Source organism: Bombus flavifrons, chromosome 11 (assembly GCF_040668555.2).
Source record: "Bombus flavifrons isolate JBK064 chromosome 11, iyBomFlav1_principal, whole genome shotgun sequence".
In the NCBI taxonomy this organism is placed as follows: Eukaryota; Metazoa; Arthropoda; class Insecta; order Hymenoptera; family Apidae; genus Bombus; species Bombus flavifrons.
The window spans coordinates 6,476,096-6,488,298 of NC_138452.1; the positions used below are offsets into that span (position 1 = coordinate 6,476,096).

At 35.4% G+C, this 12,203-nt stretch overlaps 2 protein-coding genes across 14 annotated transcripts in view; both read left to right on the forward strand.

Annotated features, from left to right (window-relative positions):
• The first annotated feature begins 116 nt into the window (after window positions 1–116).
• Gmer (GDP-L-fucose synthase-like protein) lies at window positions 117–2,234 on the forward strand. 2 transcript variants are annotated; one of them, XM_069123442.1, is made up of 7 exons: window positions 117–255; window positions 658–806; window positions 882–996; window positions 1,073–1,201; window positions 1,344–1,557; window positions 1,641–1,778; window positions 1,855–2,234. In XM_069123442.1, exons 2-7 carry the CDS (start codon window positions 670–672, stop codon window positions 2,088–2,090), a joined length of 969 nt encoding a protein of 322 aa, XP_068979543.1. In that variant the 5' UTR covers window positions 117–255; window positions 658–669; the 3' UTR covers window positions 2,091–2,234. The 2 variants fall into 2 exon arrangements, with proteins under 2 accessions (XP_068979543.1, XP_068979542.1); XM_069123441.1 differs by having other exon boundaries at window positions 177–321.
• Window positions 2,235–3,050: 816 nt separating this feature from the next.
• Window positions 3,051–12,203, forward strand: part of inaE (inactivation no afterpotential E) — a 52,894-nt gene continuing 43,741 nt past the window's right edge. For 2 of the 12 annotated variants that reach the window (XM_069123432.1, XM_069123431.1), the window contains exons 1-2: window positions 3,052–3,635; window positions 4,690–5,467. In XM_069123432.1, the coding sequence (XP_068979533.1) occupies window positions 5,373–5,467 (95 nt within the window). In that variant the 5' untranslated portion in view covers window positions 3,052–3,635; window positions 4,690–5,372. Of the gene's footprint in view, window positions 3,756–4,689; window positions 5,468–8,856; window positions 9,143–12,203 lie in introns of those variants that run through there. The other 10 variants (XR_011174459.1, XM_069123435.1, XM_069123426.1 and 7 more) reach the window with 9 other exon arrangements.

Sequence of the window (12,203 nt, forward strand, 5' to 3'; positions counted from 1 at the left end):
CGTAGGAAAAGATTATACCATTGGTAGTGGGTAGTATTGGAATTACAGGTTGTAATCTTATTCCATGCTGAATCGATAACACCGCATGTGATATAAAGTGAAAATAGTATGTCAGGTCTATATTATATTTCGCCTGTGGTATAAGATAGTAGTTTTCCATATTCGTTGCCAGATGGCAATATGAACGTTTTTATCTTATAGCAATTATAGTACAATTCGAACTTGGTCTTTATCAATTTTTTTTATATAATTATTGTAAGTGATTTATTCTACTAGAGAGATTCTACTTGTTTGATACTAACAAAGTATTTGTTTTTATGCGTGAGTTACAAAATTAATAATTGTTAGTCAAAGTGTACTAATATGTAATATATTTAATGACTCCAAGAACAGAATAAGAATTTCAAATTTTTTACTTAATTAACAACCATATTGTTACTGTGCTATCATTTTCTAACTCTGTCTTTTATTATTTAAGTGATTTAAAATATATTTACAAGTGTATTTACAATTTTTTCATACTTTTTATATCAAAGAATTAAACTCATATTGTGACATGGTCAATATCATGTTTTATTTTTACAAATTTTTCAATTTCATTAAATCTGTAAAAAATAAAGGAAAAGTTCAAGTTTAAAAATTTAAATGCTTCCATAGATTTCATGAAACATGTCTGAAGGTAAAAAGATTATACTTGTAACTGGTGGAACAGGACTAGTTGGTAGAGCTATTGAACATGTCATCGAAACAAATAAAAATGAAAATGAAAAATGGATATTTGTAGGTTCCAAAGATGCAGACTTATGGTAAATTATTTATTAATTGTCATATATCAGTACACTACTTAGTTAAGCTATAGGTGAAATATATTGTATTTCCAGTGATAAAAAGGATACAGAGAAATTATTTGAGAAACATAAACCTACACACGTTATTCATTTAGCTGCTATGGTTGGTGGCTTGTTCCATAATATGACTCACAATTTGGACTTTCTGGTAAAGGAATAAAATCTTGACTAATGCCTGTTTTATTATTTTTAAATTGATGGAAATGTATGTTATAAATTTCTAGCGTAGGAATATTCACATGAACGATAATGTATTACAAACTGCTCATGAAAATGACATTGTCAAGGTCATATCATGTTTGTCAACTTGCATATTTCCTGATAAAACAACATATCCTATTGATGAAACCATGGTAACATTATCTTTTATATTAGTAATTTTTAAGGCTTTGCTTTTTATATATTCTTATCTTACCTTAATGCATAGTATCCTCTATTATCTTAATATTTGTTATATCTATATTAATATCTATTATCTAATATTTATTTCCTTAGATTCACAATGGCCCACCACATCCATCAAATTATGGTTATAGTTATGCCAAGCGTCTTATAGATATCCAAAATAGAGGTTATTATGACCAGTATCATAGAATTTATACTAGTATCGTTCCATGCAATGTGTTTGGGCCAAATGATAATTTTCATCCCAGTGCCAGTCATGTTATACCAGGTTTAATACGCAGACTTTATGATTTAATAAAAGATGGTACAATATTTTTCCAATAAGATTTTTATAAATTATCAATTGTTTTAAAGAATATTGTTGGTATCTGTTGGTATATATTTTAGGAAATACTGAAGATAAGGTATTTACCATATTAGGTTCTGGGAAGCCACTGAGACAATTTATTTATAGTTTAGACTTAGCTAACTTAATAATATGGGTATTGAGAGAGTATAACTCTGTGGAACCAATTATATTATCAGGTAAATCAAAAAGATCGATTAAACACATGGTATATATTGGTATATGTTATTTGAAATTTATCTATCTTTGACACAGTTGACGAATCCCAAGAAGTTACAATTTCTCAAGTAGCTGAGGCAATTGCACAAGCTTTTAATTTTAAGGGAAAACTAGTATATGATACGTCTGCTGCCGATGGGCAGTATAAGAAAACAGCAAGCAATGCAAAATTACGAAAATATTTACCAAATTTTCAATTCACACCATTTAATCAAGCCATTAAAGATACTGTTGACTGGTATATAAAAAATTATGATCGAGCGAGAAATTAGTAAACGTTGAGAACTAATTAATGTTTCATTCACGCTAATTTTGGTTCCGTACAAAATTAGGAAAATAAGAAGACCACTACTTTAAGCTTATATTGTATAATGTAATGTAATATAATATCTACGGCAGGAAGTGACGAAATTATATATATCGCTGAGTTTATTTCAACAATATTTTAACCCCTTATAGTTAGAAGAAGACAATTGTATTAAAAATTGTATTTTTAATTATTTACATAATTGTAAGTAAGTTATTAAAAAGTTACGGGTACATGTCTTCTAATTTTTCGTTAATTTTACGGATATCTGCAAGATATGTTAAGAATTAAAAGCGGATATTAAGCTGTTGTTACTATAAATACCCTATATTTTTAGAATAAATATTTCCTACATATGAAACAGCCTTTTTGTATTCTCAAAACTTACAGTATTTTAAGATTGTCGGATAAAAAATATTTCTTTTTCAACTGAATCAATGTTTCGCTTTGGTTCTCTCAAGGAATGATTAGTGATTGTTTTCGTTTATAGATGTTAATTCTTAGTCGTTACCTGAACATCTAAGAAACATCAACTACATCGTAATTTTTTCAATTTCTAATGGTTATTCAGTTATTTTATTCGTCATAAACATTATCAACAGGATTGCTTAAATATTATCTAGAAGCTTAATTATTAAATATTATCTATAAGCCAGTTTATATTTCCAATGAAATAAAAAAGGGAATAGAAGAAAAAATATCACGTAAGGAAAATTACGAATATCCTTTTGATTTAATAGACATAAAAACTGAAACAAATGAAACGATGACGTACTGATCGTCGGTGTTCGACGACTGTCACGGAAATGAGGCGGAGCGAGTGATGGACGCGATGCAGCGCTTGTCGCACAAAAGGCGTCGCGACGCACGCGCATCTGTTAACATAAATTGAGCGCCCTCAGAACCGTGGAAGGTGCACGATGGCTTAAATTTGGTGCTCAGTCGCGCTCGAGGTGGCTCACCTCGACGATCGTGGAACTATGTGCTTTTCTCGTTTCACTCTTGTATTCACGATATGATGCTTTTTCGGCACGTGGTGTAGCTCAGGCTCAAAGTTTCGCGAAAAAAATGCATCCATCGATCAATGCATTACCGCGTTACTTGAACAACTTTTCATGGAAAGAAATGATGATAGCGGTGCAGGGACACGCGTTGCGGTATCGTAGACGGTAACGCCGGCCGATCGGCTTTGCCGGGGGAAAGTCAGCTTCTTCGTGTCTTTTATTCCTGCGAACCATATCGCACAAGCGATCCATACGATTCACCAAAGGATCTTGACGCTTCCAGTGAAACAAGACGAATCTTTGTAGAAACGTGTATCCAAAAAAAAAAAAAAAAAAAAAAAAATGAACAGTTTCAAGGAATCTAAATTGAATAGGAGTCTAGATTGTGATAAAAAGAACTCATGTTCGGGGTAAAATATCGTGATACGTGTGAATCGGTTCGTGAGCATTTATTGCAGTTCGACGATAGGAAAGTGTCTCGATGAACAACGTGATAAACACGAATGGTAAGAGCAATGTTGCAAGGACGAAACGATTTTCATTGGAGTACAGTAAGAAAGAGATTTCTGTCTTTAATACTCTAAATCGCAAATATTACGGGTTTTCTGCAGTCTAAGGAGTGAGTAGTATGCATAGCTATTTTGGCAGACATTGATAGCTTGATTAGTATCGATCTTGCGTACAAATGAAGATATCAGTCAGAGATTAAGAATAATTCCAGTAGGCGAAATTGCGCAAATTAGATTCGTTAATCTGTTAAATTTCGATTAAATTAATGCTAAATAAGAGAATCTTTCATCACGTAGTGACAAAGCATGGTTTCATTTAATTTCTTCTATAAAAATTTACCTTTGAAGCAGTTACGATTGCTGTAAACAGAGCGTTGCATCACTCTTTTTAGAATTCCATTCTGAACGAACAATTTGCTCGGTCTTTAAGATCTTGTAGCCCTCTTAGTAGATTTCGTTCATTTCGCTAAACGAGTTGCTGCGAATGCGGTAAAAAGATCTCGTCCCTTAGTTTGATCAAATTCTTGCGCTTCTCGGCTGCGGATGGAAAGGATGATTTCAGAAGCGTGCCAACACTGCTTAAAAGTTTTACCGATCTCCGGAGAATTCTCGAGGATTTCAGCTACCTTTCAAAGTGTGAACCACTTTCGTTTCTGACGTACATACACGATGGAAATAATTTATATGTTATCCTTCGTATAATCGCAACATTCGACCCTAAAAACGATACATAAATTCCTATGGAGAAATATTGTCTATGGAAAAGTTGTAATATCGGAGATGATTTAATATGTAGGAGTCTATGTACATGTCTTTATTATCTCGTTTCCTTCCATCCGCATCCCACGGAACTGTATTCTCTTTTTGTCCTCCATTGTTCTACGACGCGTATTCTTCTCCTAAGGGAGGTAAAATCAGTCTGTGACTCACAATGGTTTTGCGAAACAATATCTTTTAAAACGAATAGAATATTCGTTAACTTTGTCTTCACCAATAATATCGCTGGAATACAAGATTTAAACAAAATTGAATTAATTGAATCGTTTAACAGCTCGACAAAATTCAAAGCCGTAGGCTATCCTGCGTAATTCGCGTTACATTGTCAGTATCTGAGTGGCTCTAAGGAGATCTAAAGAAACGTTCTTCCGAAGAAGATCCATCGTGCGCGATCTTTTGATTGACATTTATCGCATTTACAATAAGAATATCACGGTAGCGGTGTGTGTGCGCGATCTAAGCGAATATCGCGCGCTTCGTCGCATTAATCATTGCATTCGTTTTCCTTTTGAGATCCAGCAAGGACGATTGGTATGTACAAGAGGTTTCTCCGTAAGATAATTCACGACTCAGTTGAAACAGTGTCTTCAACGTGATTCAGTTTCCACATCGTGGATAGAACGCGATGCGTTGTCGTCGTGTTGCGAATGAAAGCTCGTTCATTCGAGGGGAACAGCGCTCGAGAGGTTTCCGATAAAGTTTGCTGGTGAGGAGGATGGAGAGAATTCGTGGTCCGCCGGAACACAGTTACGGAAATGCGCGTCGACGACGACCTCGACGAGGCGACCGGCGTTCGTGTCGATTTCCAAAGAGATCTCGGAGCAGAGTTCAAGTTCGTATCGCTCGGTGATTCGAGGACGAAAGCCGGTGATTGCACCCCTCGCTGATCGGTGGATCGTTGAGCGTCTTGGCTGATTGAATGGGAAATAGGAACGACCAAAGGATCCTGAAGAAGATATGCCTGGTATCGTGGTATTCCGGCGCCGATGGAGCGTCGGCAGTGACGACCTCGTCGTGCCCGGTGCTTTCCTGTTCATCCTGCATCTGATATGGTGAGTGAACATTCCGATATTAATAACGGACCCCGATCAATCACTTTGTCCCGTTCTAACCGTCGTTATTTTCAGCATTTTCAAGAATTTTCAATGCTAATAGGACATGCTATCAGCGCGAAAGATACCTGTCTTTGTATTTATAGAAGCTCTTCGAAATAGAATATGTTCGCGGATAATTCCACGTGACCTACATTGTGCTTAATGCGCATAGCATTTACCTATACGTATTTCGATTAGTTTCGATAGAGAAATTCTCAGAACGCATGATTTCCGCCATTTAATTACCATCGTAATTTAATAATCGATTTAGCTTCCCTCGTCGTGTAACCGTCCGGATTCCCTGTACCTTCGTGTGATCTTCGAAAATACGTAGATACAAATCGGCCGATTAATTTATTTATCGTGTAATTAAACGCGATTAGCATTAAGGCGTGAAGAAGACAGGAATTTTAATTATGTCTTAAAGTTTCTCGTCCGTTGCAGGCCAACTTGCAGCTTTTAATACAATTTACAATGTCTCGTATATGAAACGTGAAAATTATGCAACAGTGGAAAACCGAGTGAATTCGTTTGCCGTTGAGCTATTTACCCTTTACAGTTAAACGATGGTACTCTTTTAGTTTAATTTAATTAGAGACTAAAGGCCCCGAGGCAATTAAAGCTGCAGTGCGTGACTATATAACTATGTTAGAACTGTATATATAAAGATAATGATTCACTTTGTGTTTGAGCAGTTGTTGCATTATTTTTTTATTTTTTTATTTTGTAACAGTTTCGTGCAATGGTCACGGACGAAATATCTCGCGATACAATACCATTCGTACGACACCACGGATAAATTATTATCTAACCTACCGATATTTATCGTAAAATTTTGTTTAATATGTCTTGTGGTGTCGTCCTGGTTTCGTCTTGGCTTAGCTCTGGTTTCGTCTTGGCCTAGCTCCGCTTTCGTCCTGGTTTCGTCCTAGTTTCGACCTGGTTTCATCCTGGTTTCATCCTGGTCTCATCTTGCCCCGTCCGGGTTGGTTTTGTTTGATACGTTTGTTAAAATTCTAATATACGTATGTATACTTTGTAAATCATGATTAAGTTTTGGTTAAAGCGTGGTCGAATTTTTACCAACATTTTCATGACTTTGATTAACGAAATACGTAAAGGCTTCCTGATCGCAATTAAATTTTGTTTAAACGAGTAACAATATTTGGAAAATATCATAAATTCACGAGAGTCTATTTAAACATTTTGCTGTCACGAACAAAGTACCTTGCGACACAATATTGTTCGTACAATGACCACGGTCGAGATATCCCGTGTGTTTGTTTATTAGGACAAGAGTTGTAATTACAGAAAAATAGACTGGCGAGATACTTCATCCGTGGTGTTGTACAAACGGTATTTAGCCGCAGGGTAACTCGTTCGTGTTCGTCGTACGAACGATATTGCGTCGCCAGATATCTCGTTCATGATTGCAAAGCGATTAAATGTATTCGTAGTTCTTTTTCTCGTTCTTTCGACACTCTAGCGGCGATAAAATTCGCTTTCCCCAGATAAAAATCGTACGAAATAAATAGATCGATGTATACGTTTATTTCAATAATTCCGCGATTCTTCTTGATCGTTACCACTTAATTACGGATTCAAATCAAAAACTACACGGTTATATACATTTTCAGAAAATTGCTCGTGTCGAGATCTGGCGCGTTTTTATCAGAGCGTTGTAATTTATCGCGTGTTTAGAGGAAATTATTAGGCATCAATATCCCCGGGCTTATTATTAGCGATGATCAAAGGATAGTTTTCGCGTGATAGCACGCCAATGCTGTATGTTTTAACTTTGAAAAATCGTTAATAAACGCGGTAAATGACCCGATACAGAGAGATAGAGAGACAGAGAAAGAAAGAGAGAGAGAGAGATAAACGATAGGCGAATACATACAAAATTGGCGATCGTCCATTTCGTACTAGTCATCTTTATAAATTTGCGGCTCTCGATACGTCTCTAATATGTCCATGTCTGGAACGCAGACTCTGTGTCTTCTTCTATCGGGCGATACAGAATAGCCGATAAAGTTTCAATTAAAACAACGTCTAGCCGTTGTTGACGTTTGTACGGCCCTTTGAACGAATGTACAATCAATTTTCTCTGTTATCTCGTGTATTGTCCCACCGACTAGCTGTGCACGACATCGAAACTTTATCTCGGTTAGTTGATGTGCATTTCATCTTTCGTCCCTAGACACAGATTCTTCGTAAAAATGTCGATTTGTTTTGTTATTTATTATTTTGATATCGACCGTTTAAACGTAGACGAATATGGACGTATTCAAATAGAATTCCGTGATGTCCCGCATCTTGTCTTTTATGCATATTAAACACAGATTGACATGAAAGTCACGCAAATCCGAGCTTTTCGATACATGGAAAAAGACTTACTAGAAATGATGTATTTTATTTTTAAATTTATCTCTTTTTTTATGAAGGCCCTTGAGAATATGAATTTAAGAAGTTTGTATCGTACTTTGAAAAATACAGTTGATAAAACATCTAACCGTGTTGGAAACTAATTAAGAATCGCGGACAGATGTCTTATCGCAGCGGGTATGATATCAAAGTTATTAAAAAATTTAAGCATTTGCTTGTTTGCTGCTAACTCGAGTGAATCGAAGTTGTCAAGTACCTTGATCCTATTTTCTAACAAGATAAGATCAAAGATTTCCATTCAAATATTTTTCGAGATTCTTCCTGATTGAACTTATTTCCCTTCTATTTCTTCAGTTCCACTAGGAAGAAATATGATTCATTGAGTTTATTGAATTTGCTCTCGCGTTAATGAAGAAGATTGAGAAGATTAAAAAGTCACATCGTGTCTTCGAATAAATATACGACGTGATCATAATTAAATAAAAAGTACGTATAAAAAAATATACGAAAATAATGTTGCGCCACAAATTGTTAATGAAGAAATAATTTGTTTTTCGTAAATATTACTGATTTATATTTCAGTACAGAAAATAACATTATTATCACTAGATTGCGGATACAGAGTTTTCCCATCTATTAAATATCATAATTTACTATAATAAATATATTTTGGATATTTTATACATTTTTGTGCATTGTGTGAATTTCGTGTATTCTGCATTTCTAAATTTTCCATAAATACATAAACATGTGCAGTTTAACTATGATATAAATATAAGTATTTTATATATAGACCCACTTTAAGACAACAATGACCCTATTATCCTACCATTCGAACACCTTGAATTTAAAAACAAATTTACCGCAAAGCGATCCAGGATTCCCTCCATTTTTTTTTGCCTCGCTATGAACCGACCGAGCGGAGTTTCGTTCCGCGTTTCACTGATTCAGTACATCCGTGACAGCCGAATGGTCACGAGGTTCGACGGTCCGGTTGTTCGTTTCGCGAGGTACACCAAGCAACACATAGTCGGTCGGTCGATGAGTTAATCGCGTTATTTGTGCCGGTATAGGTTATGTCATCGTACGTGAATGTTTTTGCTCGCGTACGAGGACAATTGCTCGGGCGAGCCACAAAGTTACTGAACGAAACATGCCGGCTCTCATCACGTTTGGCAGACGTTGGCGTGTCGGCAGCGATGACCTGCTCATACCGGGCGCCACCTTGGCTTTCATTCACGCGGTCGAGTAAGTATGCATACATGCCTATGCAAATAGAATACGCTAAAGCAGCTGCAAATTTCTTCGAAATATACATCAGCTGCGAATATATCGTCGTATTACATTTTCCAACACTGTTGGATCGTGCGTGCTTTTCGCAATTAAAAGGTAAATTTATTCATCTCATCTTCAATTTTCTCCCGTTGACTATGATCGATGAACAAAGGTCGATAGCACCTCGCGCAACCAGCTTTGAGTTCAGTGATCGATATTTTGCGATATTTGAGAATTTAAGAGTTCGAGATGTATCAGAGAGATCTGAGAGAGCCATGATATTTTGGCTCAATTTCAATCGGGAGTAACATGCGAAATATATATTTGATACGTGTGCATACTATACATACATATTTAATGGTGTAATATGTGGTAGTTGTACGAGTATTTTATCGATTTTCGTAATCACATCGAGGGTACTGGGGACTGCTACATTCGAGTGTAATGTTGCAACAGTGCAAATGTCAATGTCGATTATTTTGCCGATCACGTTGACGTTCGGTATGTTATCCAAGGTATTATATTTCTGTTTCACAAGGTATGTTGGAAATTCCAAAGTGGGGTAGAAGAGTAGTTGTAAATTGTATTATGGCGGGAACATAATGTCAATACCGCGCTGCGCTGTAATATTTGGGATACGTTACGCTTCGTTAATTCCCCCTCTCCTCTCATCTAAACCACGATGACGTTGGAAAAGAGCATTACATAAAAATTTTATTACTTCATTTTTATCATGATAAAATTATTTTTGAGACACTAAATACCGCGTATTATAATTATTCGAATAACAGATTTTCCGCTTATTTTTAGCGATGACATCAGATTCTAGACCGCCATATATTATTTTCTCAACTAGTACACTATATTCTTTCATCTATAATCTTTTCATTATTAATATTTTGTATTAAAACTGTCTTAATGGCTTAACTATAACTAATTGCCCATCGAGGATTATCGATTCTTTATCTATCACGTAATAAGTAAGATTGCTGTTTTACAATTACAGCTCTCTTCAATAATAATAATATTAGTAATAATAATAACAATAATAATAATAATAATAATAATAAAAATTACATGAATGTGTATGGGCTCAAATATTTAGTGTATTGCAGTCAACCTCATCCTTCTTGTAATGATATGATAATGATATAACCCCAATGAAATGAGATGAAGTGAATGAATGACAGGAAGATGTAGGCGTTGCGATGCACATATTGTTAGACTATTACTGACCTTTTCACGATTAATGTAAATTTTAGATTTACTAATCTAACTTTCTTACTTGTTTTTTTTGGAAGCGCGTAAGCGATATGGCGAAGACACGCACGGTATCCAATGGGAGAATGTGAAATTTGCACGCCGGTCCTCAGACGACGACGATTTTTCTACAAATAAGCCGAGATAGGTTTTCCATCGTCGTTTACAACGTTTCTTACTCTCTCAAGGAGAATCTGAGATACGTCGTTCCACGGAGTTCGTTTGAGACGGTAAATAGATTTAACGTGAACTCGACCGCGATTTCGTGCAAGCTCATCGGGCTTCCTTAGAAAGCAGCAAAATAACGCGATAAACACGCATTCGGATCTTCTGTTCAGAATGCGATTTACTGCTTTTTTTCCGCGGAGGAAAGACTTTCTCCTTTAACTTTATTCTCCTTCCTTCTTTCGTTTAATGAAAGATTCCTTAAAATCGGGCAAAGCGAGCACGCACTTTTTTGAGGCCCATTAAATTTCAAATTCGCTACACGGCGGAGCACCGCTGGCGTTGGTAACGCTCAGTGATGTAAATTCTACGTGAAAACGTTCATGACGTTAAAGGGAGGAATGGTGAATTTACTGCCAAAGAAACCGATAAAACTTTCTTTTGCATCCATCGATTACGACTTTTCGTCCAAATGTTCTTAATAATTTCTAGATAACGTTATTTATGTGTAGCAGTGGTGTGTGAAATATCGCAAATAAAATTAAACTTATGATGGTTCTTGAAAACTTTTTCATATTTCATGTGAAAATTGTTACTTATCTTCTTCGCTTATAAAAAATAGAAAAGGGAGAAGGCTGCTATAAATAAATCTGCGTGCATTTATAATCTTCTTCGTTTCGAAATAGAATCATTGGCCTCAAAAAACTTTGCTGTGACAGTGTGCTAAAATTGCAGATCGTTCGTGTCATCAAAATTTGTATCCCATAGTATTGCAAATATTAGCAAAAGCACGAACTTGTAATATTTTAAATCAATATAGCGTAACGGTTCAGTGTTTTCTGTTTTTGTACAACTAATACTAGTAAGTAGGTAGAATCGTAGGAACCGCTGCTAGGGTTTCACCGATTTCCTGTCTTACTCCATCCCAAAAGGTCTCGGTTAGGGTTCTTGAACAAATGTATAATTACTTATATTAGCAGCAGGAGTTCTCGAACATTTTCTGCACTTTATCGTTCTCTGAAAATTGATGCAGAAAAATTGTGATTTAGTTTTATACGCGAGACACCAGCTCGAAAGGACAATGTTTGCGAACATACGCTCACATAATAATTTTTCCGCTCTTATAATTTAGTGGAACACAAACTCTGTTATTTTTTGTCGAAGGTTCCAGAAATATTTCGCGCGATAGTGCACATTTTCATCTCTTCGTCGCTATTTTTCAATTTTTTATTTTATACACGTATGCACACGTATTTGCGTTTTGCTTTCGCTTCGTGTATCTACATTTTCAAATAAACATAGTGTGAAAATTTGAATAAATAAAACAAATCGTAGAAGCAATACAATATATTTATTCGTATGTTGTAAAAATGGTACAATTTGATACTCGTCAAACTTTTAACATAGACAAATACATTTACCACATTTTAGTAAAAAATGAATAAAGCATTACTCGTACAGTCAATGGTATAGCAATCGATATTTTCTAAATATTCAAAGGGATGACTAAAATCAATATTTAATCATAAACTCATGTAAGATGACGTTTTTGGTAATACAATATGTTGGAGAATTGAATGACAGCATATTGAATATTATTCATGCAAAA

What these genes read in the sequence shown, in the direction of transcription:
- Gmer (XM_069123442.1), top strand. Translation starts at nt 670, where the DNA reads ATGTCTGAAGGTAAAAAGATTATACTTGTAACTGGTGGAACAGGACTA. An exon ending in TCCAAAGATGCAGACTTATG is followed by an intron (nt 807 to 881) that starts GTAAATTATTTA and finishes TTGTATTTCCAG; the next exon opens with TGATAAAAAGGATACAGAGA. An exon ending in TTATGATTTAATAAAAGATG is followed by an intron (nt 1,558 to 1,640) that starts GTACAATATTTT and finishes TATATATTTTAG; the next exon opens with GAAATACTGAAGATAAGGTA.